At 47.9% G+C, this 25,531-nt stretch overlaps 2 protein-coding genes across 6 annotated transcripts in view; both read right to left on the reverse strand.

Moving 5' to 3' along the window:
- TNIP1 (TNFAIP3 interacting protein 1) overlaps positions 1–1,929 on the reverse strand; it is a 48,760-nt gene extending 46,831 nt beyond the window's left edge. The window contains exon 1 of one of the 4 annotated variants that reach the window (XM_074313801.1): positions 1,856–1,929. The gene's annotated coding sequence lies outside the window, so the exon portion shown is untranslated. The remainder of the gene's footprint in view (positions 1–1,855) is intronic. The other 3 variants (XM_019734318.2, XM_074313800.1, XM_074313796.1) reach the window with 3 other exon arrangements.
- An 11,478-nt stretch (positions 1,930–13,407) lies between these two features.
- The window catches only part of ANXA6 (annexin A6), a 45,197-nt gene continuing 33,073 nt past the window's right edge, over positions 13,408–25,531 (reverse strand). Inside the window, exons 20-26 of one of the 2 annotated variants that reach the window (XM_019734380.2) lie at positions 24,291–24,344; positions 19,135–19,152; positions 18,247–18,340; positions 16,972–17,067; positions 16,389–16,447; positions 14,936–15,058; positions 13,408–13,808 (exon numbers count right to left, since the gene is read on the reverse strand). In XM_019734380.2, the coding sequence (XP_019589939.1) occupies positions 13,749–13,808; positions 14,936–15,058; positions 16,389–16,447; positions 16,972–17,067; positions 18,247–18,340; positions 19,135–19,152; positions 24,291–24,344 (504 nt within the window). In that variant the 3' untranslated portion in view covers positions 13,408–13,748. The remainder of the gene's footprint in view (positions 13,809–14,935; positions 15,059–16,388; positions 16,448–16,971; positions 17,068–18,246; positions 18,341–19,134; positions 19,153–24,290; positions 24,345–25,531) is intronic. The other variant, XM_019734381.2, reaches the window with a different exon arrangement.

Genomic DNA, 25,531 nt, shown 5'->3' on the forward strand with positions numbered 1-25,531 from the left:
AGATAGCCATAACCCCTAAGGTAAACTAAACCATATCATACCCACAATTGCCCCTCCTCCAAGAGGCAAGTCCTGCAAGGGTTGGGGCCTGGGCTGTGGAGTGAGACAGACTCCAGTTTGACACTCAGATCACAGCCCTGACACCCTCATGATTGCTCCCTGCCTGTTTCCTCATTCATAACATGAAGGTTAGAACAGTGCCCAATGCACAGGGTGGAGTGAATAAAATGCCACTGGGCCTGGCATCAGTGAAAGGCAGCAATGATAATTGCGATCATCCGTCCTCTAGGGTGGGCAGGGATTGTTGATTTCCTTTTTCCAGTGAGGACCCCAGGGCCTAGAGCCGTGGAGAAACTTGCCCTAGACCTCACAAAGTGTGTTCTCGGAAGTGCCGGGCCCAAAAGGCGTTTCTCCTGACATTTTCTCCAGGGTCTTTCCTGTTTTCCTCTTTCTCCATCCCAGCTGTGTCCCTCGCGTCCCTGGACCTGCCTCTTCCTCTAGGGTTTCTAGGGCACCTCTGGAGGAGAGAAAAGGGCAAAGTGACAGTGGGGGAAATTCCCAGCCTTGTAGCTTGCACGGCCTAACCAGGCCCCTCCCACAGGTCCTAGGCACCCCAGGCCACCCCTGCTCCAGCTCCTCACCCTCCGGCTCCCTGTCTCCAGGTCAGGGTGTCAAGCCGGATGTGGGTTTAGATCCAAGCTTGCCCCTTGCCATCCTCCTGGAAGTAGGAAGAGGTCAGCCAGGCCCAGCCCAGCCCCTGAGGGAGGCAGATCCACGGGAACCAGAGTGTTTCCTAATCCTGGGAAGCCCTGACAAGGCCTTGAGAGCAATCCTCCTTCAGCCTCACCTCATATCCTCTCATGCTCCCTCTGCCAGGGCCCCTCCTTCTTCTCCTTCCATTCTTCTCCAGCCCAGAAGCTACTGTGGCAGTGACTTGGCCTCCACTCCTTTCCCCTCCTAGCCAGGGACTTCCCTGGGCTGGGCCTCTGACCAGCTTTGGGAAATCTGGACTGTTTGAGATCAAAGAGGAGGCCCATGAGAACTGTGTGTAGGCCTTCTCACCCACTCCTAGTGCCTCGGCTCTCTGTTAAAGGTTCAACCACTGAAGGGTCCAACTACCCCTGGGGTAAAGCAGATGGGGGAGCGCACCAGAGGGTCCCAGCCTTCCATCGAGTCCCCAAGGACGGCAAGGGGTGAGGTGGGGGGAACTCCCACCTGGTCGCTTCCTGTCTAGTTTTAGATCGCTAAAGTGCCCATCACACACCCACACTCTCCCCCTCACACACATACACACACACTCACGTAATGATCCAGACACAAACACACTCACACACACACACACACACACAGAAACATGCTCACACACTTTCACTCACACGGACATACACTTATACACCTCAGTAGGTATGACACACACTCACAAACATAGATACACATTCTCACAAATACACACACAAACATCTGCGTTCACACTTATGAACCTATTCCCTTTTCTTGGGGGAAGGATAAGACAAAAATAGACTTCTCTTTTCCTTTGGAATAACTAGTAGCGACTAGAGAGAAAAGGACTGGCAGAAAAGGCAGGGCAGGAAGAGAAGGGCAGGAAGGGAAAATAAAAGGAGGGAGAGAAGAAAGAGGAGAATGGGGCTAGGCAAGGAGGCCGAGAGGCCCCGCGCCCAAGCCCTGCCTGGGGGAAGAGGGAGGTGGGCTGGGAGCAGCCAACCCCAGCTGTCAGGAAAGCAGGAGAGCGGGTGGCTCTTGGCCCAGAGCTGGGAGGGTCTGGTGGCCCCAGCACCCTTGTGCCGGGAGCCCTTTCCCCTGTCTTGGCTCAACGCCCGCAAGCTGGGTAACTCACCTGGGGAAGGGCAGGAGAAGACGAAGGTGTGCGCAGCGGGGGCTGCCGGCCCTGTGAGGTTCCTCAGCTCGCTGCTTCTGCAGGAAGGAGAGCTGGGCTGGGCTGACTTTTAGGCAGGAGGGGAATTCCCCGAGATGGAGGAGCTAGGCAGCCACACAAGCCCAGCTGAGGCCCCTTCCCTCCCCCTGGCAGAGCACAGGGCCCTTCTTTGTCAGTCCCCACCTGTCACTTCCCAGACTGGCTGTCACTTGCCATGAGTGAATTCCAGGGAAGGGCAGAAGGCTCTAGGGAAAAGCTGGAAGCCTGCTCATTCTGTGGCTGGTCTGGGAACTGGCAGAGGGGCAGGGGTAGGGGAAACCTGGCCTGGCCACCCTACCCCACCTTGGGTTTCTCCCAAGGATCTCTGTTTCCTCCTTCACCTAAGGTGGGGGATTCCGGTGCCCAGGACCCTGAGGAAATCACCAGATGCCCAGCCCACATCCTCCTGTCCTCCTGCCCCCCAGTTCCTGTCCCATCTGTTTCCACTTAGTCTCTTATGGATTCTCCACACGGAAGGAAAAGCTTACTCCTTCCCTCTGTGCCAGGTCTCATTTGGATGTCAAGGGGGGCCTTAGAGACCTACCCACCAAGGAGCAGCCCAGCTCTGCATTAACCAGCTCGCGCTCCTGAGCCTCACTTCTCCATCCTGAGCCTCAGTGATCCCCTGCTGTAAAATGGGGCTGAGTCCTTCTTTGCCCACCTCCTGCGATGGTAATTAAAATAAGATGATGGTTTACAGACATCCTTTGTAAACTATTAACTCCTCTACAAACAGAAGGTCTTAGCTCATTATCTACTGAAAGATGTTGGGTGGGAGGGGGCCATCTGGATGAGTTAGCCTTACTCAATCATTCCTGGTTCAGGAATTTCTTCATTCTTACAGTTTCTTCAGTCTTGTAGACCACGGAGGATACAAGAGTGGACAAATCAGACCTGTTTCCTGCTTACTCAGAACTCACAGACTTTGGGGCTGCCCTGTCCAGCAGAGTGGCCATTAGTCAGCCACTCATGGCTATTTAAATAAAAATTAGTTAAAATTAATTAAAATCAGTAATTCAGTTCCTCAGTAGCACTAGCCACATTTCAAGTGCTCAATAGCCGCATGTGGCCACCACATTAAACTGCACAGATATAGAACATTTCCATCATTGCAGAGAATTGTATTGGATAGCATTGCTCTGGGGGCTGTAGGCAAGATCATAGGTAATTACAATAAAGTCAGGTAGAGGTGTGTTTTGGCAGGAGAAATAGAGGGAGCTACAGGAGCCTGGACAAGGGAGCATCTGGTCAGAATTTAGGGATCTGGAAAGTCTTCCTGGAGGAAGTGACACCTCAGCTGAGACCTGAAAGTAGCAGAGCAAGACTGTTACGGAAAGGTGTTCTCAGCAAAGGGAGTAGACCTGCAAAGAGATGAGTTCATTCAGAGAACTGAAAATCGTTCACTCTGAATGGAGCGTGGGGTTTGAAGCAGGCAAAGGGGAAGTAACGGAGGTGGGAGAAATCAGCAGGCCAGGTCATAAGGGGCCACATTCAGCTCTGGGCGGGGGGTCGTGAGGGGAGGAGGAGAGTCCCCTCAATCTAATCCTCAACTGCTTCTGACCCCTTCATATTAGGATTCCACAGGAAATGCTGGTGAGATCTCCTGGCCCAATGGCCTCACTTTACAGGGGAAGTGACTTTCCAAGTGAGGAAATGGAGGGACTTCCTGATTCTTGGTCCATACTACCCTCAGTCCTTCAGTCGCAGTTGCCACTCTTTTTTTTTTTTTTTAGGAGGGTGCAGCTCACAGTGGGGATCGAACCGGCAACCTTGGTGTTATCAGCACCATGCCCTAACCAACTGAGCTAATTGGCCACCCCAACAGTTGACGCTTTTTAAAGGTTCAATAGCCACATGTGGCAAGTGGCTGCCGTATCAGACTGTGCAGATATTTCCACTACTGCAGAAAGTTCTACAGGGCTAATGGCACCAATCCTTGAACTAGACCAGGCACAAAGAATGACACACTTCCCTCCATATAGACCCTTTTCTCTGCTGGGAGTAAAATACACCTTCTCACATCCGTGCCGTCAGATGCTCCCCTCTCTGTCCTCTGATACCAAAGGACAGGGCCACCCTCACCGGTGTCCCCAACAGCTCAGAAGCAGGCACTTGGGCTGATGGCAGCAGTCAGCATCAGGAAGAGACATCTTGTCCCTGGTTCCCTTTATGAAGCTTCCTGGTGAGCTGGGATCAGCCCCCTGGGTCAGCCAGAGCCTTCTGTAAAATCGAGGAATGGCACTTCTTTGAGGAAATGGAGTTTCAGACTCCTCATCAGGGGAATATGTCATTCAGCCCTGATGTCTCTGGATTGCAACTTTCCCTCTATACACAATGTTTTCTCTCCAGAGGATGCAACAACCATAGATGCTCTGTGAGTTCATGAAGTCTGACTTGGACTGACTGGTTCTTGCTCATGCAGTCTCAGGTGGCAGTAATGACCTTGAAGGGCTAAGGAGGTTGAAGGAGCGGGACCTGCATGAACTGAAATCTCCAGTTAGGAATACTTGGCTTGTACATCCTGGGGGAAGATCGACACTGAGAGCAATCAGCTTCTCCCACCTTCTCTCCCACCTCTTCTGTCTTCCAGCCATGAATTCCCTGAAACTGCCTTCCTTGGTCAAGCCATGGGATAGACATCAAAGAAGAAGAGGCCCTTGGGCTGGGCATCAGAAGAGCTGAGTTTGAGTCCTGATTCTGCTGTGTGGCCCTGGGCAAGTCCCTTCCCATCTCTGATCCTCAGCTTCCCCTTCTATGAAAATGTAAAGGAATCAGACTAGATAATCACTAAGGGAGCTTCTATTCTGACACTTTAAAGAAATCTAAAAGTTTAGATGAAGGAGAAATCAGAACAGGCCAAGATGGTCAGGAAATAATAACACTAATAGCTAATATTTAAGATTAACATACACCAGGAATGGTATTAAGTACTCTTAAAGGAATTATTGCATGCATTCCTTGTCAGAACCCTAGGAGATTGGCACTGCTATTTTACAGATGAGGAAACTGAGGCTCATAGTGGCTTAAGCCAACAGCTAATCAATGGCATAATTGGAGTTCAAACTCAGGTAATTATCTCCAGAGCTCACCTGGAGGAGATGAGACCTCTGCTATTCATCCAAAGATGGGTGAAATTTGGATATACACAGGGAAACTCTCCCAGGTCCACTTCTTTGATACTTAATTATCCAGCCCCATCACTCCCACCTTGACCTCTCTGGTCTCGTTGTTGATGTTGTGGGAACAGCACTGGGCCAGTCTCATAATAGTCAATCAACCAATATTTATTGTGAGAATGAATGGATTTGACCCTGTGGGTTTCCTGATTCACCAGTTCTGCAGAACACTCCCCAAGGATGGGACTCCTCATGCCATTAGGACCTAGCTCAGGACACTGGGAAGAATTCAGGGTCCCACCACAGACTTAAGATATCAGACTCCCAGGTGGGGGTGTGCCCCAGAGGCAGCATTTTAAATACATGGTCACCCTCCCAGGGGTGACTTTAGCACTTAGTAGAGTTTGAGAAGCCCAAGCCCCCTAAGCTGAGTTTTCCAACTCCAAAGTAAGAATTAACTGCTCATAGATAGGCAACCAAGGAGAACTCACCGTCATGAACTATCTGGAGGTTCCAAATGTGCTAGTACTTCTCTGGGTCCCGCAAGCATCCAATCCATGACTTGTGCAAAAAGAGTCTCCAAGCACCTGCTGGTACCAGGCCCACGGCCATTCCTGACTCCCCTTGTGATCTTAGCAGTGGTTGCCTCTCTATGTCCCTCACCTTCCTCACCTGTGTCAGGGGATCAATTCTCTTTGCCCATCTATAACTCTGGGAATACTTATGTGCCTAGAAGGGGTGCCCATTGCGATAATTTCCTAAAGAATATCCTAGGTCAGGGGTTCGTCAACTTTAGTGTCTGTCAGCATCATCTGATCCATTTGGTTTTGGGTGGGGCCTTAGATCAATGGTTGTCATTCTTGGCTGCACCTTACAATCACCTGGGGAGCTTTGTAAAATTAGACTCCACCCTAGACTAATTACATCAGAATCTCAGGGGGATGTTTTTGTGGCTGCTCGCTGGAGGGTCGTGAAAGCATTCATGAGTCAGGTAGAAATACAGAAGGAAGATTTATTAAAGTAAGAGGAGGACCGGCTGGGCAGAGTCTGCTGGAAACTCCTGCCCCGAGTCTTTGTTTAGTCTCCAGTTTTATATTTTCTAACCAGGATGTAAATTGCTTCAGCCTGAGTTCGGCTTGGTCTGTTGAGGTGGGGGAAAGGGCAGGTAAGCCGGTCATGGCAACCTTTGCATATGTTATGTAGTTTTAAGTTGGAGCCAGGAGTGGATCCCACACAGATGCAAAACCTTTCCCAAGTCACAGGGCCAGCACTGGGCTGAAGTTATTAGAAACATTGAAACTGGTCTGCAGAGTAAATATAGTATAGGAAGCAGAATCATTAACAGTTGGCGGAAAGTGAAGAAAGAAAAGAAAGCTTTGAAAGCGTCCCAAGCTAAATTACACTTGTTAATTTGAATACAACAAGAGAGCCAAACCTCAAAATAGAAGATTGCGTGACACCATTACAAGTCCCTTGTCTCATCAGGTGTGGCCTGGGATTGGTACTTTAAAAGCATTCTAGGTGATTCCAAGTTATGACTGACCGCTGCTCTTGAAGTTGCCATTTTAACAGTTGCTTCTGATGCAGGGGGTCCCAGGACCTCACTATTTCTTGGGGGCACTGTGGTCTTGCCCAACCTGTGCCCGTTTTTGTACTCAGGGCAGGCAGGTGCCTTCTCAGCTCCAGTGCCAGGGTGAGAGACTGAGAACAGGTTTTAGACTCGGGAGAGAACAGCGCTCTAGTCCACTTACCGTGGGTCACAGAACATTATACATGGTGATGCGTACAGAAAAAGTAAACCTCAAATCAAACCATGATGAGGAGAGGAGAAATGTATAGTTCTGTCAGCATCTGAAAAATGGGATTCAGGGATGCGTTTTGCAAAATTGTGCTTTCCAAGGAACCAGATATAAGGCAGTATGTTGCAAGATTCTTGTCAAAGGAAGATGATCCAAGGACAAATGTTGCAAGACTGCTGCTAGAGGAAGTGGCTTCTTAGCCCATCAAATCTGGAACAAAGCTTAGAGATTATCTTAACGCCACCACCCCACCCACCCCCGCTGGACAAAAGAGGAAACTAGGGCCTTGGGAGGCAGAGGCGTGTGCCCCCAGGGTCAGGTAGTGTTGTTGACAATCTAGCATCACAATCCAGGCTTCCTGACCCTCTCCTGCCTGCTGCCCTTTTCTCTCTTCCTCAAATATCTACTACTTCTGTTTTTGCTCGGGGTCTCCAACCCATCCTCTACACTCAGACTCTCTTGGACAGTGCCCAAGGTCGAAGGACAGGACTCAATCTGTGAGCCTGGATCTACACCTGCCAGATGACAGAGGCCAAAGCCAACGGGAGGTGGGGCATGTTGGAGAGGAAGGAGCAGTGTCTGATGATGTGGCTTGACCTCAGAAAGGAAGCCTGGTCACCGGGGGAATTTCCCCCAGTGAGGTCTCATGTCTATGCAAATATTGTATTGCAATTAATCTGGACCCCAGGATAGGAGAAGGGCGAGGGCAGAGAGGACACCGGCAGGGAGAGGAAAGTGAGGAAGGCAAGGAATAAGGTCTGAACCTCTCAGGGTACCAGACATTTGTGCCAGGCTCCTTGTATGCAAGCTCATTTTGTCCCTGAAACATCCTCCTAAGTAGGAAAGTTGGGAGTCTGAAGCCAGTGAAGGGAGGGTACATGTGCCCAAGAAAATGCCACATATTCCGACCCCAAGGGGAGACCAGGCCTCAGGAGGACGCGATGACGATGGGTTTGGTGCTGCTGCTGACAAGTATGACAGTAATTAGGCTTGAGGCTGAGAAGTTTCATTTTAGGTTTCCATCTCACTCACCAGGGAGTTTTATCTTGGGAACAGCTAAAAGGCATCGCATGGGGAGGTAGTGACCTTGACTCCCTTTGGGCAAATCCCAGTGAGCAGAATGGTAGAGGGTATGGCAGCTCGGGCAGTTAACCCTTTCACCACGAGCTTCTAGAACATTCCTGGAGAAGTGAATGGAATGGGAACAATACTTTTGAAAGAAAATCTCTCTCTCTTGCCTCTTCACATTTCACTTACCTTGAGCCTCACTACCACCCAAAAGCTTTCCTCAGAGATCCCGCTCCCTTCCAAGTCTGATCCTACTTACTGCCTGGTTCTCCAGGGAGCTGGTCTGTCCTCCCCAGAGCAGGTCAGCAAGAGGGACTGGAGCTCAGGTCAGGACAGTTAGGCCCACAGTCTGTCATCACAGAGCCTGGCTATTTCTCCTATCAAAGAAAGTACACAAGAGCAGGCAGGCCGCTGATTCTGGAGTTGTGTGATGCACAGAAAGCTGTGTGCCAAGAAAAGTGTGAGTGTATTTGTGTCCCAGAGAGTCTGAAAAGCAAATTTGGGTACTTGTGTGAAATACCAGTGTCTGTATTTCTGTTTGTTAACAGCAGTTTATTTGTGGGCCTAATCATTTTATTTTTCTCTACGTGGCCAACACTGTGTGTTTCTGATTCTGGGTGTACAGAATGTATGTCCCTGTGGGTATGGCTGGCAGCGATTTGGAATCCTGTGTGTCTGATAAGCAGTGTTATGGCTCTGAGTGGATAACAGATATGTGGGAAAGTGGGAATGGAGATTGCTGGCCCACCACAGGCTTAGAATCTCTATGTTCATCCCCCACTCTGCCTGCTCAGTCAGGCCCTCCCATCCCTGCCCATGGCTATCTCCAAGTTGAGGTTCAAGGCCATCTCAGTGGGTTAGCCACCAGGGGGCTCTGACTGCAGCTGGCAGTACAGTAGGCAGATGGTGGAAGCTGGGAGGAAGGGGTAGGACCATCCCACAGAAGGAAATGTATGTTCTGGAAACTGCTGCAATAGCTGGACCCGGGGACAGGGCTCATTCCTAGGTGGCTCTGGTTTAGGGCTTCCTCAGTCCATACCTGGATGAGAGGGCAGTGGGACGGCCTGCATCTGGAACCTTCGGCTTCACATGCTGCCTTTAAAAGCACTTCCTGCATCTGGGTTCCCAGGTAATGACCCCTGGCTTTACCTCTACCTCCCTCTCTCTTGGGGATAGCAGGTTGGGGTAGTTCCCTTGGTTTCTTGCTCCACCCCCCCATGTCTTTCTTCTCTTTTCTCCATCTCTGCTTCCTCCACTCTGGCTCAGGTCCTACTCCCTCCACATTCAGGGAATAACTGTAAGCCTGTCCAATAGTCTCCCAGCCACGGTGCTGGTCTCTTCCTCCATGATGGACCCCAGAGATGTCTTTCTAAAGGACATCGCTCATCATGCTACTCTCAATCCTAGCATATTCTGAGGCTGGCCAGGGCCTGGAGGTGAAGTCCACACGCCAGCCTGGACTCTCTGTGACCTTCCCAGATGGTGTCCTCACACTGAGTGTGGGGCCAAAGGCCCAAGGAGCACTTCCCATTGCCTCCACTTCCACCTTTGCGCCCTTGCTCAACCTGTTGCCTCTGTCTGGAACTCCCTCCTGCCTTCAATACCTTTTACTGTTGAAAGCATATCTACCCATCTTTCAAGGTGCCTTACACATGCTCCTTTCCAGGGAGCCGTTCTAAGGCTTCTCTATGGTTAATCTGTGGTCTCTGCACTTCTTATCACTTACTACCATGTGCTTGGTTGAATTTTTCTAATGATCTTAGCTCTCTAAGCATTAGAGGCACAGTGTAGGAACTCAGTAGTCATCAGAGGCTGTTTTAAGAGACCCTCTCGCCCCCGTCTTCCTCCTCTATGAAATGGAATCAAACCTATTTATTAATAACAAAGAGCTGGTATTTACTGAGTCCTTCCTATATCCTGAACAGTGATATACATGCTTTGCCTTACTGTCTTCACAACAACCCTGTGAGATAGACCTCTTTGTCATTCCCATTTGACAGATGAGAAAATCTAGGCATAGAGGCCAAGTGACTTATCTACTTCTAAGTGGCAGTCCTGCCTATCTCCGTAGATCTAACCACTGAGCAGAGGGCTCAATTATACAGCTAGAGTTTCCCAGTTGCCTAACTCCAACCATAAAGTGAAGAAGTCTGCTTAGGGAAACCTGAGGTCTGAGGGGAGTGGAGAGGTCTGTCAGAATGCCAATTTACCGCTTCTGGGTTCGGAAATTCGGGTTGGGCAACTTGACACTTCTCCCTCCCATTCTCAGCTCAGTTTGGCTTTCGCCAACAAGAGAAAGAGGACCTGTCAGCAGAGAGAGCAGAGCAGAGCAGAAGTCGGGAAACTCAGGTGCTAGCCCCAGATCTAACCCTTACTAATGTGGTCACATTCTTGCTCTCTGGGCCTCAATTTCCAAACTTATGAAACAAGAGGTTTGGTTTGGATGATCTCTACTCCCTCTTGTGCCAGAGCTCAGTCCATCTATTATCTTCAGACAATGTTCTTCAATTCACCACTTGGACCCTCAGTGTCCTCTTTAGAGTGAGGTGATCTCCCCGGCACTATTGTGAAGGAAGGAATGGCTGTGGAGAAACGTCTCCTGTGGGATGCTCTGGTGGTGACTCATTGCTCTCAGCAAAGCTGGGGCACAGTAAATATCAAGGGGTTTCAAATAGCCAGCAGTTCCCACACTGCTTCTCCAATGGCAGGAAATGTGACAGTGGCAATTCCCAAACAGATGCTCTCTGTTCGGTCAAAAGGGCAACCCCCTCCCAGCCAGCCACTTCCTTTAGACATTTTCTTGTGGCTCCAAAGACCACGGTTGGAACATCCCAGTCCAGAGCTTCTGAAAAGAGTGTGCCCTGAATGGAAAATGCATTTCTCAAGGCCAGCGGTGGGGGGGAGCAGTTAGGAGCTACCAGATCACTCTGGGTTGAAGCCTCCCCTCAGAGGGGAAGAAGGACGAAAGCAGAACATTCAGGGCATTTATAAAAGCACTGAACCTGGGCCAGGACTGTAGCGTTTCAGCTCTGTCAGCCGCTAAAGTACTGTGACACCTGGCCAGTTGCTTCCTTTCTGTAGAAGTGACAGTTTTCTTTCTGTAAGTGAGAGAAGGAGGTGAGAATTTCTGAGGACCTCCGCCACACTTAGAACATGTGTAACCATCCTCCTTTTCTCCCACTTTGAGACAGCCGCGGTTTGGGCTTCTGCTTTCTCTTTCCTTTTAGTTTTAATTTAGCCCCTACATCTCTCCCTTGAACTTTGGCCCCAGAAGCGCTGGGTGGGAGGGACACTCAACTGGAAGCTTTTAAAGATTAGGCAAGACGTTCTAACTTTTTATATCATTAGCAGCTAGCAAGGCATGGCACATCAGAGACATTCAGTAAGTATAAATTGCATGAATGAATGAATGAGTGAACGAGGTGCCTTGAATTTTGTGGCTACTCCCTCCTGTGCCAGAGCTCCAAGGAAAAAAATGTGGTTTGTTCTGCAGGCACCCCGGACTTAGCATATTGTTGCAAGAGCTTCCCAACTGGTCACCCATCCTTTCCTGTTTTTCTTAAATGCATGGCTAGATGCACACCTTCCCCACCCAAGAAAGGCTCCCCCTGGGTTATAAGATAAAATCCTGACATACAGTCCTCTATAATGGCTTGAAAACTCCCATTTCTAATCTCATCTACCTCACCTCACAAACCCTGAGGGTCCTCCTGCTACTACTGACCAATCCCAGAAGGCAACCCACCTTACCTGAAAATGAAATGAAAACTCCATGTCAAGAGATTAGAACAGTGTCTTACACATCACAAGTGCTCAGTTTGAGCTACCCTCATTCCCGTTGTCTAGGAATTCTAGAAATTCCTGGTTTCTCCACTCGTGCGTTCCACTTGGCCTCATGGGCCCTCCCAACTTCTATTCCCTCAGATTCCATCACTCTTTCCTTTCCACGCTCAGCCTATTTTTTCCCTTGGTATGTATTTTAAAGGACATTTCATATTTGTCTTTGGATACCTCTGTGATCTATCGCTGACTTCTTGAAACCAAAGCTCAGAAAACATGTTGGGATCCACGTCTCAGCTCCTACAATGGGCCCGGCTCAGGGCAGGTGGTGCTAACAGATGTCGCCAAGACAAGCAGGCCCTGCTCTGCATTTCCGTGTATCATCTCACTTACCCCACAAGGGCTACGAGATAAGTAGAACTGGGGGGCCCTGTTTGACAGATAAGGGAACTAAGGCTCAGAGATGACATGCTCACAAGCCAGTTAATAGCAAAGGTCTGTCTTCCCGGCTCTTAACTATTTTGTTAATTTATATTTTGGTAATAGTTAAATTAAATTAGGAAAATACCCCAAACAGCTCAGCTGGCTCTCATGGGGTTTGGACTCACAGCCTGGTGGAAGGAAGTGGAGAAGACCTAAGAAGGTAAATTATCTTACTTTCAGACTCATTTTGTCAGAAATGAAGAGAGAGCTCTTCAAAACTATTGGGTTCAACCCCACACTGTAAAAAGAAAGTGCGGCCCAGTAAGGGTAATGGCTCATCCAAGGTCACACACTGAGGGAGGGACAACACCAGACCCAGCAATCTCCCAACCACCCATGGTCCCTGCACAGCTACAATAAACACACAATGAACTGCCAGGATAGGTCAGGCTAGCCAGGATAGGGAGCAGACTCCCTCTAGCCAGCAGGCACCATCACACCATGACTGCTGGACAACTTTAGATCCAAGTCTCCGAGTAGAAGCAGAGCCGGGGGAAGGAAGGCAGAGAAACTGCAGTTGATTCTACTGCTTATCAGTGATCTTCACAAAGCGGAAACTTTCCACAGGCCTCCCCAGATCACGATCGCATCTGCTGCCCTTGAAGAATTCAAAAGAGGAAGTTTGGGGTTGGGCTGTAATGGACGAAGGGCACGTAGAGAAACATCCAGGGAACAGAGGGAGGAAAGGGCGCCCCAGACCCAGAGCTTAGACTCTACTATGGGATTTCCAGGTAACAGTAGGAAGACAGAACTCACTCCTGGGAAGGATTAACAACTGCACGCTCTAATGAGGGCAATCTAAGCTGCAGCTTCTAGGTCAGAAACACAGATCCTCACTGGAAATGTGTTTGTGTGTCTCTTTTTACTTAAAGAGAGAAGTGTAAAGGGAATGATTTGGAGGCACATCCTAGAATGTCAATGTTAGACGAGAAAGCCAAGATCTTTTTTTTGCCCAATTCTCTCATTTTGTAGATAAGAACATAGAGACTTGGGAAGGGAAAGAGACTGGCCCAAGGTCAGAAAGCAAGTGTGTGGCCGTTGCAAATTTGAACCCAGGTATCCGGACTCCTGGTTCAGTGCTCTAGCACCACCTGGATGGAGGTGGGTGGTGCAATGGTGGGAGGATTGCCAGTTGCCCGGAAGACATTTATTCCTCCCTCCCCTCCCCCAAAACACTCAACTGGCTCCCGCCACCACACCCCACCATTCAAAGCACACACATCACTCATTTCACAAACAGAGGCTCAGTATATTTTTGGATTTGACAAAGCCCAAACCAGGGCAGGGGCTGTGACAAAGGACAGAAGGGCTGAGGAGGGAGATGGGGAGTGAAGGTGGACGGAATCTATGGCTGTGGTTCTTTAGCCACTCAGATGTGAGGAGTGACCACGCCGGGCGCGCAGTGGCCTGTGGGAGAGGGAACCTTTCCTAAACCCCAGTTGATGACAAGAGCCCACCCTTACCCCCCCCCCACCCCTACTCCTGCCCCTTCCTTAGTCTTTGGAGCTGGAGCAATCAGGCTTGGTCATGGCGGCTGGTGCTGAGGACCATTTCTCGGCCGAGGTGGTCCTAGTCCTCGCCACCACAGATAGCCAGCAAGGCCTTCTTGAAGTCTCCGGAGGTGTCACCCTGGCAGGGGCAGAAGGAAAGCAGAGTGAGTGAATACAATCCTGATGGCCTCAATGCCCCCTCTTCCCCGCTGCCCATTTTCCAGGAATAGTCTGTGCATATACGATGTGTATGTGTATTATACCCTTTTCCACACAAATGGACACAGACCATTCACACTATTCTGGACCATACTTTTTTGACTTAGAGAAGATCCCAAACCATAGAGCCTCCTGATGCTTTTTCATGGCTGTATCGTGTTCCACCATGTGGGCGTACCATCATTTATTTAACCAGTTCTATACGGAGGGCTTTCACTCTTTCGCTACTACAAACAATGCTGGCAGAAATATTCTCTTACATGCCTTTGGGAATGTGTGTGGTATGTCTATAGGATAAATTCCCACACAAAGAAATACCAAGTCTAAAGTGTACGCATTTAAAAGTTTGAATTCCCCAAACTTCCCTTTAAAGATATGCTATCTCCCTATTTGGTCTGTGCGAGACTGCCTGTGAGATTTCCCACAGTCTGGTCAACTAAGCACAGTATCGAACCTTAAGATCTTGACCAGTCTCAAAGACAGAAATAAAATAAAATAAAATAAAATGGCTCTATAAGTGAAAAAAGTCAGCCATCAAAGATCACGTATTACATATATATATGAAATACCCAGGAAGGCAAATCTATACAGACAGAAAGTCACTTGATGGTTGCCTAGGGCTCAGGGTGGAAATAAATAAACAGGTAAAAGGACCTTCATGAGGTGATAGAAATATTTTCAACTGGATTGTGGCGATGGATGCACAACTCACTACTAAAACATTTTTAAATTATACCCTTAAACAGGGGAATTTGATGGTGTGTTAAATTATACTTCAATGAAAGTTTTTTAAAAGCCAAAAAAAAAAAAAAAAATGGGCTCTTGTTTTATTTGGAAATCTTTCATCATAAACCTTTGATCCGTCTGGAATCAATTTGGGTATAAACAATGAGGCAGGTCTCCTTTTATTCAGCAACACCCTGGCTGTTCTAAGAGGCAGTATGCTCACTGAGAAAAAGACAGTGGGAATAAAAAGGACTTTGAATCTTACATTCAGGACTCTGACCTTCACCTCCCTCCCCACTGACCCCTAACCCCTCCTCTCACCTCAATGGCTTGGTGGAGAGACTTGTCGTATTTCTCAATGAACTCCCGCCGGATGTTGAGCAGGTCGATCTCACTCCGGGAGACCATGATTCTCGTGAGGGTCTTCTCATCAGTGCCGGCACCCTGGCGGAGCCGGGACACAGGGAGACACAGGGCAGGAGAAGAAACAGGGCCAAGTCAGGCAAGGACTCCTGGGTGTCCATCTGCCTTCTCCCTTTTCCCTCCAAAACCAGGGTGGGATATTCTGTCTCTGCCTTCCAGAAATAGTCCTGACTCAAACTCCCCCCGGCCTAGGACTGGTCAGACAGGCAAAAACCTATATGAGTTGACTAGGATGCCCCCCTACCCCCCATTTCATGTCCACCTGGAACTGTACAATGTGACCTAATTTGGAAATAGGGTCTTAGTTGAGGTCGTACTAGATTCGGATGGGCCCTACATCCAACGACTGGTGTCCGATGCGAAGAGGATACATGGACAGACACACAAGACCATGTGATGATAAAGGCAGACACTGGAGGGATGATGAATTTACAAGCCAGGAAACATCAGGATTCCTGGAAACCACCAGAAGCTAGGAGAGGCATGGGCGAGCTTCTCCCTCAGAGCCTCCAGAAGTAACCAATCCTGCCAACACCTTCACTTAGGACTTCTGGCCTCTAGAACCATGAGAGAATAAATTTCTGCAGTCACTCAATCTGTGGTAATTTGTTACCGCAAACCTGGTTAACTAATACAGGGCACAAGGGGCAGGCAAAGGACACAGAGTATGTGGACAGCTAGGGCCCACCTGTCCCCAGGAAGCTCGGAACACCCGCTTAGGAGTCAGAGCTGGCACATGCTGAGCACCCAGTAAATGGCTGTCATGTTTGGGGAATGCAGGCTGAGAGGGGTCTCAGGCTCACTCCCACCAAGCAGCTGAGACTCCACTCGGTGGGCTGAGAGGGAGGCCAGCGTGGCCTGGGTTTTCAGGAATCCGGGGCCAGCATCAGAGCTGAGCACTTGCTACCTTTTGTAATAGGAGGCATTGTGTCACCTGCTAGAATGTGAGCTCCAAGAGGGCAGAGGCTGTGTTTTACCCAGTCCTGTGTCTCCAAAGCAAGATTCTCAATCTTGGCCTTTGGAGCAGATTATTCTTTGTTGCGGGGGGTCTGTCCTGGGCATTGTAGGCTGTTAGCAGCATCCCTGCTTTCTACCCACTGGATGCCAGCAGCAACACTCCCCAAGCTGTGACAACCAAAATGCACCTGAACATTGCCAAATGTTCCCGGGGGGCAAAGTCACCCTTTGCTGAGAACTACAATCCTAGAGCCAGACCCAGGGCAGACGCTGATCAACATCAAATGGGGACACAGCTGTCACAAATGCTGTTATGGGGGATGGCCCACCTCTGTGTTTATGGGCAGGCAGAAGTCCTGGAAAGGGACAGGAACAAATGAACACATTTTCTTACCTTCATGGACTTATAAAGTTTGTCGGCAAAGAAGAGAGGCTTGTTCTTGACACTTTGAACTAGTAGGAAGAGGAGAGGGAAGCAGGAACATGGTCAGAGGGGGTACGCCCAGACTCTGGGCCGGGCTTTCTTCTCCCACCTCCTCTCCCCTCAGCCTGGGCCTGCAGGTCATTGCCAACCCCAGGGTCAAACTCAGGGCCTGACACCTTCACTCCCCCTTCCGGATGTCTGTATCTCCTCCTCTTGCTCATCCTTAAACCTGGCTCTCACTGGGTGGCAGCTCACTTCCTGTTAAGGTGCTTATAGGTAACGGAGGTTAGCAGGGGACTCAAAGGGAAGAAACCTCTCACGAACCCAAGGTACAGAACCTCAAGGTACAGAGCATCAGAATTACTGGAGAACAAGTCCTCATGTTACCCCACAAATAACACATTGGCAGGAGGACCCCTGGAGCTGATAAGTGACCCTACAGATTTTCCAGTACTAGTAGCTTAGGAGGCTGCCACGGCTACTTGTCTAGGGAATCAGTGGCCCCAACCCTTGCTTTTGACCTCCAGCCCCTTCCCTTGGTCCCGCCAGTTACCAATGGCCACAAATGCGTCCCTCACATCCCCGGACATCTCCTTCTTAATGGTGTGTTCCACGTCGTAGTTGGTCATCTTGATGAACTCCTGGAATACTGGCCCCCAGAGAAGCCCCAGAATTGCAGAGTGAGCTTCGGCTCAGAGGAAGAGGGGGGAACACCCCTCCGTCACCCACCAGCTGTGCCTGGGCAAGTGGAAAGGGGCAGCAGGTATGGCTGCACCCAGGCCTAAGAGCACTGGGCACGATTGTTGTGGGAGGGAAGTTCTGACCTCAGGCTGTCTGGAGCTCAGAGCCAAATCTGTGTCAAGTCAGACACTGCCCCAGGGCCTCGGACAAGTTCTAGAAACCCGGGCTGGGCTTGTAGAAGAGCATGGGTCCTAGTCACGGCTCTGTCCCGAGCTCACGAAGTGACTTTGGGAGAACCTTTCCTTTTTCCTAGGCCTCCCCTTCCTCCTGTGTCAAGCTGGGATAGAGGTTAATATAAGTAATCATAATGGTAACAGTGAGGAAGTTACTATGTGCCAGGGACTGTGCTAAATGCTTTTCGTGTATTATACTTTTTGTATCCTCACAATAATCATGTGAGATAGAACTAAAATCCCAGTTTATGGCTAAGGGAATTAAGACACAGATATTTAGTAACTTGCCCAAGACCAGAGGGCTGGTAAGTGGGAGATTTGAATCAAGGCAGTCCAATTCTGAAGCTCATTCTTTTAGCCACTATGCTAAAGCACCTTAAATATTTTATTGAAAAGTACCAGGCAAATGCACGTTAAAATGTAAAGGTCTTAGTGAAAGGGCACTTCATGACCACCTAATGTCAGGGCCACAGCATACAGGTGTGCCCTGTGCATGTGGCAGCCTGTGGCTCAAAGACGTCCATGTGGTTCTTGTGCCATCACCACCCTTCATTGCCTTGCTCCTTGCAGACATCACCAATGGATCATGTCACAGAACCTTTGAATCCTTCTCAACACAGCATTTCAGGCAGCCATTACCAATCCATTGGGTTGGCCTTGGAGGTGAAAGCTACCTGCCATGCCTTATCCCAAGCATCCTGCCTGCTTCCCTAAGGAGATGAAGGGAGTTGGCCCGAGGCTGAATGACACATTAGTGCCAGGGCTCCTTGAGCCTCCATCACTACCTATTCCTTTGCTAGGATAAGGAGTGGGTGGGTGGGCGATTGGCTCCTCTTGTCACAGAGACCTGAGAGGTTCTCATCAGATTTGGGGATCTTCCTGCTGAATTGGGAAGGGAAGGTATCAGGTCTCACCTCTCCGGAGGTGCGGATAGCTACGTGTACACAGGACCGTCATGAAACGCGTCTCCAGGGAAGTTTTGTCTCCACTGGACGTGTCTGCTATTTCCTGCAGAACCCAGGTCCGGGCAAGGATTTGGGAGGGAAGACACAAGAAAGCCTTGGTTACTGTTCACGTTCATGTCTTTGACTAGGCTGAGAGCAGTTAGAAGCCGGGCTAACCCAGCCACCCAAGGAGGCTGACGTTGGCCGTTTTTCCTTCCTTGGCCTTTGCATCCCTCTCCAGTTCCCAGGGATGCTGTAGACTGACAGAGGGGCTGAGCACTGGGCATGGAGACTCAGAATTCTCCTTCCATCCTTAAATTCCTCTGAAAGTCCCTTTGGGGAAGCATGTCTGTGCACAGGGGCAAGGAAAAATGGTCGAGACAGTGTTTCCCCAAGTGCCACAAATGGCAAACACATTTGAACACGCCACATGTATACGTTTCCACAATGACCTTCTAGTCGGCTACTAGTTCTATTTACATTGATATTAAATTTCCCTTATATAGTCCCTTATAATTTCCCTGAAATAATAACTCATTTCAGGTTCAAAAAAAAAAAAAAAAAGAGTCCATGTAAAGAAAAATACTCATAGCTTGTGGTACGTAGCACAATCATGTGGGAAGTGAGTGGTTAAAGTTTGGGAAACACTTGCCTGGCCCATTTTTTTTTTTTTACCCACAAGAGTTCTTATGAGGCCCTAAAGAGGAGAGAGAAAGAGAGAGAGAGAGAGAGAGCAGCTGTGGGGCAAATCCCCAAATCACTGCCAGAATCTGCCCCACTCAGCCCCACCCAGAGGCACAGCCAGAATCAGACTTTACTGATAGGTCTTAAAATCCACACGAAGACCATGACACTCACCAAGATCTCAGCAGCCACCTGAGAGCAGGGAGGAGAGAGAGGAGGGAGAGAGGGGAAGGAAAGAGTCAGAGGAGGCCCAGAGAGGGTGGCTCTGGGGGCCCTGGAGTCCAGGGTGGGGGGCGCCTGGCTCAGGGTAGCAGAGGTCCCAAGAAGCCCTGAGGAGACTTGGGACCACAGCGGGAGCAGGGAGGAGAAAAAAAACACCTTTCCTTGACCTTTAGGCTGGAGCTTAAAATGGGGATAGGTCTGGGAATTAATTACCTATAAAAATGTTCACCTGAGGGGTAAGGGAGGACAAAAAGAACAGGGCACTCTAGCCACTGTCACACCTGGCAACCTAGGGGGACTCCAGACCTAGTGAGCTCATTGCCAAAGCCACTGAGAAGTCAGAATGTGAGACCTGCAGTTCCCTAAACTTCACCACATTCAGTTGGAGAGTCACTGGGAGACCTGTCATTTTACTCCCTCAAATGACAGACCAGACAGGAGAGCTGAGGCCTGGACAGGAGGGGACTTGTAGGAGGCACACAAATAATCAGGGAGGAACATGCCAGATGTTCAGTCATTTTACAAGGGTCAATTTAAATCACTGCCTTATGCCCAGCACAAAATTCTATTGTTAGGACATGATTTTGTTAGGCAAGTACTGTGGCTTGGAGCATATGGGGACAACGTATAGCCAGCCTTATATGCCCCAGACTGAGTTTTGCCTTTGCCTGTGTCCCCAATACTCTGCCAACCAGTTTAATCTATTGGACAGACCAAAACCATCCTCTTCATAAACTCTCCAACAGTTTTATGCTTTAGAAGTCTTTTATTTTATAAACTGGAAATGTCATCAAAATTTAAAATGCACGTGCCGTTTGATCAAGCAATTATATAGTTAGGAATCTGCCTTACAGATATCCTGGCAAAAAAGTATTCTGAGATATAATGCAAGAGTGTTCACTGCAGCATTCTTTACAACAGAGAAAACCTGGAAACCATTAAGTCAACTTGTTAAACAGTCTATAGTTCATTCTATAATGGAAATCCACAGAGTTATGAAAAAGAATGAGACTGGTCTGCAGTGCTGATAAGGAGACTTTCTATTTAAATTAAGCAAAGCAGTAAAATATAACATATTGTGCATAAGAGTGTTCCTTTTATCTAGAAAGAAAAGATAAGTACTGACTGGGAAGTCACGTAAAGGGACAGTCAAGATACTGTTGACAGAGGTGACCTTCAGGAAGGACTGTGGGGGAAAGCTTTCCGTCTTATTTTTCCTGAAATTTTGTGTTTACATTTTCTCGACATGCAAATATATTATTTTTATTTTGTATTGTAATGTCAAATAGGAGTTATGAGGGCTACTAGGATTATGGGATGCTTCTGCTTTATATTGATACTTTTCTATATTAAAAACAACCCAGTTGAACCTCGAGGACATTATATTAAGTAAAATAAGTCAATTACAAATGGACAAATACTGTATGATTGCAATTATATGAGGTCAAATTCAGAGACAGGAAGTAGAATGGTGGTTGCCAGGGGCTGGGGAGAGGGAAATGGGCAGTTATTATTTAATGGGGACAGAACTTCAGTTTTACGAGATGAAAAGAGTTCAGCGGATGCATGGTGGTGATGGTTACACAATAATGTGAATGTACTTAATGTCACTGAACTGCAGACTTAATGGTTAAGATGGTAAAGTTTATTATATGTTATATTTTTATGATATGTTATATGCACTTTACCACAATTTAAAAAAAGTTATGCTAAATAATGCCATATATGTGTGTGTATATATATATATATATATATATATATATATATATATATATATATATTTTTTTTTTTTTTAAAGAGGGAGATGTTTTAAAAAATTAAACAAAAAAGAACCTAAAGTACCAAACATTCTTCACTTATTTGGGTCAGAGATCTCCTGGTATATATATTTTGTCAAAGCATCTTTAAGACAATAATATTTGTAATATGAAAAATGCAGGGGGTCACTAAAATAATTGTTTAGATATCCAAAACAAAATCTTTTCCTTATTAGCCTAGTTACTTCATGAAAAAATTAATCTGGGCAGTTCCCCCATAAGTTAGAGACAGTTATCACATGACCCTGCAATTCCACTCCAAGATATATACCCAAGAGAAATGAAAATATACATGCCAACAAAAATTTGTATACAAATATTTATAGCAAGCACCATTAGTCATAAGCGCTCCAAAGTGGAAACAACCCAAATGTCCATTAGCTGATGAACTGATTTAAAAAAAGTTATATGTCCATACAATGAAATATTATTTGCCAATGGAAAGCAACGAAGGAATATATATGCTATAATATGGATGAATTTTGAAAATATTATAAATGTTATACTAAGTGAAAGAAAACAGTCATAGAATGCCACATACTACATGATTCCATTTATATGAAATGTCCAGAACAGACAAATCTACAGAGACAGAAAATAGACTAGTGGTTTTTTGGCGGCTGGGGGGTTGGGAGGAAGTGAGGAGTAAGTACAACATGTACAAGGTTTCTTTCTGGCGTGACGAAATGTTCTAAAGTTGATTGTGGTGATGGTTGTGCAAGTCTGTGAAGACACTAAAAACCACTGAAGTGTATACCTTAAATGGGTCAATATATGGTATAGGAATTATATTTCAATATAGCTGTTGTATTAAGAAATAATAACCTGGGGATTGAATTATCTAAAACCGGCCACAATTTTTCATTTCACCCAAGGCCCATAATTAGATTACCTATATTATTTATTGCTCAAACTGGAACACTGAGAGTGAAAGAGAAGCTATTAGCAATGACTGTGGGGCAACAGGTGAACACCGGACATATGTTACCTTGTTCGTAACAGACCCAGACTTCCAAGAGCTTGAGGGCGTTCTAGATGCCCATGGTGAGAGCATGGGAAGAGAATGTGTAAAACAAGCAGATACTGCCAAGCACTAATGTGCGTTACCTAGAATAATTTAGGGAGGGAACTTGGCTCTATCAAATGCCTTCAATTTTCGTATATATTTTCTTCCAGCATTCCCATTTTGCCTCTAGAAATCAATTCCAATGAAAAAATCATGCATGTGGTTCCTATGAAGAGGGCTGGTTAAATAAAGTTTCGTAGATTCTTAAATGACATAGTATAGTCATTAAGTGATGTTGATTTTTTTAAAACGATATAACAGTATTCACAGAATATTAATTTTAAGTGATATAAACCAGGAATCCACTTTTATGTATACATAAAAAGATAATTAGAATGATACCTTCCAAAAATATTAACAATGGTTATTACTAGTAGGCTCTGGATTTTTTTTTTTTGCTTGTTTCTATTTTCTAAAGTTTCCACAAAAGAATACGTATTACCTTTGAAATAAAATATGTCCAGTTATAAGAAAATAAGCCGACAACTAAGATCAGAGTCTAGCACCTCTGAACCTGGAGGCAGCTGAGTTGGGCCGGGGCTCTGGCTCCCTTGGTTGTTTCCAACCCGGGTTCTCTCTCCCCTCTTCTCTCCTGCAAAGCTGGGCCAGTGAGGCCTACTACTACCCTCTGCTGGCCTCATAGGTAGCACAGCCTCATAGGTAGATGCTGGAACCAGGCAGAAGCATGAATTTGGGGTGAGCTTTAGGGAGGAAGTCAGGTTCAAAGACCCTCAACAGCACAGAGGGGCTGCTCATAGTAGTATTTAAATATCTGCTGAATGAGTGAATGAACTGTGGCCTCAGCAAGCCACTGTAGGGGGCTTGGTTCCCAGGCTAGCCTCCATAAACATATGCATAATGCAGCAGGACGACCTTAACTGAGTGGAACCCTGTAGCTTCTGACAGCTGTATTCCAAACCAGGGGCTGTACAACTGGACACCAGCAGCTACCTGGTTTGGAAGTTGCAGGGGAATGACTATACTAGGTCCTATATTAAATGGTATTAAGTATAGGCTTTGGAGTCAGGCAGGTCTGAGTTCAAATAATACCATGGCCATTTAGAAATTGTACCCGTGGATAGGTAAGGAGATTTGTTTTCCTCCAGCAAGAAAAAGGGGGCATCCTAAAGTATAAAATGGTCTTAGCATCATGCTCAGTACTTAGTACACATTCTAATAGTTTCATAATTGTCAGATGACAGTTAAGGATCCTTCTAGCTCAGATGCTGCTGTAACATTCCATACCTGTTGGTGGAACTGGGAACAGAGATGGTGCCCTGACTCCCAATCTATCAGAGATCCTTTCAACCCAACTATAAAAGAAAGGGGCTGGATCCGCAAGCTCTAGTATCTATGCCAAGGCCCTGGACCTAGAGCTCTGGGGGCTGGGGAAGGGTCAGGCAGAAGAGACAGACACCTGGATCTGGGCCGGGCCAGAAGGTGCTGGGAGCAAGCCACAGGCGAACGGGGATAGTATGGATGGCCTCGGCAGGGTCTGCTCAGCCATAGGGATCCTTAGGGGATTTGGGGTTATCCAGCCTCTATGAGAAGCCACCTCCAGACCTCAAATTCCCCAGCCTTAGGAACAGGGCAGAAGCAGCGCAGCCAAGAGACCCTAGAGGACACCGTTCCCCCTATTCATTCCACAACAAATATGTATTGAATTCTAACCACATGCCATTTTGGACGCATCAGTGAGCAAAATAAAGATTGCAGCCCTTCATGAATCCACTTTCTAGGTTCTGCTAGGATGCTCCCTTCAACTTTGGTCCTATTTCATAGATAATAAACTGAGACCCAAAGCACTCGGGTCCCCTTTCCGGCAAGCTCCCAGACCTGCTCCCTGTGGGTCAATTCCACCTGGGCCACTGATTTGGTTTGTCTTTTAGAAGTCATTCACCTTCTCTGGGCTCCGTTTTCACACTGTAACATGAGGAGCTTGACATGGACAACCTGTAAGTCCCTTCTAGCTCTGAGGGTCTGGGGCTCGGAGCCTACTCTTCAACCAGGAAATGCCGGGAAGACCAGCACCACACTCCCCACCACCAGTCTGAAAGCTGTGAAAACTCTGAGTCTCACTTCTGAGTGGAGAGGTGCAAGTGAGTGGCCCAGAGTCTAAGTGTCTGCCAATCAAACTAGCCACACCCCTGCCAGGAGCCTTCCCCACCCCAGACAGCCAGGGCCTGGCATGGACAGCCATTAGCTGGAGCTGCTGGGGGTCTCACCTTGGCATCTTCCCGGGCCTGGTCCCGGTCTTCTCCTCCTTCCTCACGGTTCCCCTGCAGCAGGACCAGTGAGAAAGGTTAGTCCCCAGACGTCCACCCTTTCTGTCCCTCAGTAGCCACAGGATCTAGCTTGGCTACTCTGCCTCTCTGAACCTTTTTCCTCAGCTCTAACATGGGGACGATATTCCTGCCTTCATAGGGCAGGCTGTCGTGAGCAGTAAATGTGAATGTTTGGAAGGCACTTAGCCTAAGGCCAAACTCAGACACAGTGAGCTTGCATCAGGTTGCAAGAATTCAAGAGATGGTGACAGAAACTCCGGGGTATAGCATAGGGAAAGGTCATCTACATGGCTTTGTCCTGTCAGCTCGGCGCCCAAAAGACAGGCTGTGAGCCATCAGGGAGTGCTGCCCAGAGAAGGTGGCACCAAGCCAGCTTTGCAAAGTGAATAATGCAGAAGGCATTGCACAAGGCAGTAATTGCCTCAGTGATGAGACTAAGTAGACAAGTGGGGAAGACACCCTTCTCTTCATCAAGAGTGGGCCCCTAGGGCGGCTGGTTGGCTCAGTTGGTTAGAACACAGTGCTCATAACACCAAGATTGACGGTTCGATTCCCACATGGGCCAGTGAGCTGTGCCCTCCACAACAAGATTGAAAACAACGACTTGACTTGGAGCCGATGGGTCCCGGAAAAACATGCTGTTCCCCAATAAAAATAAATAATTAAACATTAAAGAGTGGGCCCCTGGGCCGGCCCGGTGGCTCAGGCGGTTGGAGCTCTGTGCTCCTAACTCCGAAGGCTGCTGGTTTGATTCCCACATGGGCCAGTGGGCTCTCAATCACAAGGTTGCCGGTTCAACTTCTCGAGTCCCGCAAGGGATGGTGGGCTGTGCCCCCTGCAACTAAGATTGAACACGGCACCTTGAGCTGAGCTGCCTCCTGGATGGCTCAGTTGGTTGGAGTGCGTCCTCTCAACCACAAGGTTGCCAGTTCGACTCCCGCAAGGGATGGTGGGCTGTGCCCCCTGCAACTAGCAATGGCAACTGGACCTGGAGCTGAGCTGCACCCTCCACAACTAAGACTGAAAGGGCAACAACTTGAAGCTGAACAGAACCCTCCACAACTAAGATTGAAAGGACAACAACTTGGCTTGGAAAAAAGTCCTGGAAGTACACACTGTTCCCCAGTAAAATCCTGTTCCCCTTCCCCAATTAAAAAAAAAAAAAAAAAGAGTGAGCCCCT

Source organism: Rhinolophus sinicus, linkage group LG10, assembly GCF_036562045.2.
Source record: "Rhinolophus sinicus isolate RSC01 linkage group LG10, ASM3656204v1, whole genome shotgun sequence".
Classification (NCBI taxonomy): Eukaryota; Metazoa; Chordata; class Mammalia; order Chiroptera; family Rhinolophidae; genus Rhinolophus; species Rhinolophus sinicus.